The 1,403-nt window shown below is 39.1% G+C and overlaps 1 protein-coding gene across 1 annotated transcript in view; it reads right to left on the bottom strand.

Annotated features, from left to right (window-relative positions):
- Nucleotides 1-38: 38 nt before the first annotated feature.
- The window catches only part of LOC106013909, a gene marked incomplete at its 3' end in the record, with an annotated part of 46,886 nt that continues 45,521 nt past the window's right edge, over nucleotides 39-1,403 (bottom strand). The window contains 2 exon segments of the mRNA XM_013090768.2: nucleotides 39-84; nucleotides 655-757. Of these exon segments, the coding sequence (XP_012946222.1) occupies nucleotides 39-84; nucleotides 655-757 (149 nt within the window).

The following is a 1,403-nucleotide window of genomic DNA, read 5'->3' as shown; positions in this document are numbered from 1 at the left end:
AGAGAGAGAGAGAGAGAGAGAGAGAGCTTGCTACTCACCGATATATTCCTCGTATCCTGTAACGACATATAGTACACACGGTTTCTGTGGAGGGAAAGGAAAACAAATTAAACCAAAAACAAAACAAACAAAAAATAAATCATGAAAATGAAATCACGTATCTTCGAGACGACTGGGGGACAGAATTCTGATATCTGATGTGAATTCAAAATTTGAAACTGTCAAAACAAATATGAATAGAACAATCAGTGGAAAGGAATGGTAATAAATAAGAAGCCAAAAAAACGAGTTTTCGTTTTGGGGTTCTTTTTTTATCGGATGAAAATCAGGTACGTCTTCCATTCTCAAACGCTCTGCGGTAGGAAATACAACCGACTGGAATAGCAAGAGGTTTTTTTAATAAGGTTTTGAACGAGTTTTACGGCCCTTGAAACACAAATAGGTCCTATAAGTGCTGAAGATTAGAATTAGAGGCGTCAATAAAAGAGAGTCGTATACACAGAAAAGAAAGAGGAGAGATAGACAACCAGACACCAACTATACAATTTATATTTAGACACTCGATTAACCCCGGAAAACAACTCGCCCTTGAGAAAACCATTGTTTGGTGTGAGGCAAAAGTTGAAAGTAGTGCGTGGGTGCACGTGCACTTACTTGGCTCCAACAAATGCCTTGTCGTCCTCTACCAGCAGGAGTTTGAACCCGTCATCCTCTGACGTCAGACCTTCAAACACTTGAGCGCTCGGACTCTGGGCCGCTGCAAATACAGAAACATTTTAAAAATACAGTTAAGACAAATATGCCGGTGGGAAGTATAAGTTTGCAGAACGGACTAGATCTAGAACATCTCCATTACAAATTAACAAGATATTTCATGATCTAACTTTTCATAAGTTTTGAAAGCACTTGCCTGTAGGCACGATGAGAACATAAGAGAAAGGATCAGCATAGAGAAGATCAGACATAAATCATGCATAAAAAATGACATTGTCCTGATCAATTACCAGACAACAAATTCATGATGTTATAAAATAGCCAATTTATTTACGAGACAAAAATCAGCTATGTAACTAGAGCGCCAGTTGAGAAATGTTTTATAAATCAGAGGGCCTCCCGGGCAAAAGACGAACTTTGATAGATTCAGATTTTTTTCTTTTCTTTATTTTAAGTTCGGGGCAAAGCCCTCCAGTCATTCTGCGTCAAATAAATTTGAATACGAACTCAAGCAGAGATCGCACAAAAAGAACGAATAGGAGCAAAATTTAACAACGCAGAGAAGTCACGAAGGCAGAGTGACAGGTGGACAGACAAACAGACAGACGGGCGGACATTCTGATAGAGAGATAAACAGAAATCTGACCGAAAAAAACCCAAACATGAGAAAGCGTGGAAGGCCTTGGGGA

Source organism: Aplysia californica, unplaced genomic scaffold, assembly GCF_000002075.1.
Source record: "Aplysia californica isolate F4 #8 unplaced genomic scaffold, AplCal3.0 scaffold01494, whole genome shotgun sequence".
In the NCBI taxonomy this organism is placed as follows: domain Eukaryota; kingdom Metazoa; phylum Mollusca; class Gastropoda; order Aplysiida; family Aplysiidae; genus Aplysia; species Aplysia californica.
Note: the sequence above shows the minus strand (reverse complement) of the source record. Positions and strands in the feature narration are given on the sequence as shown.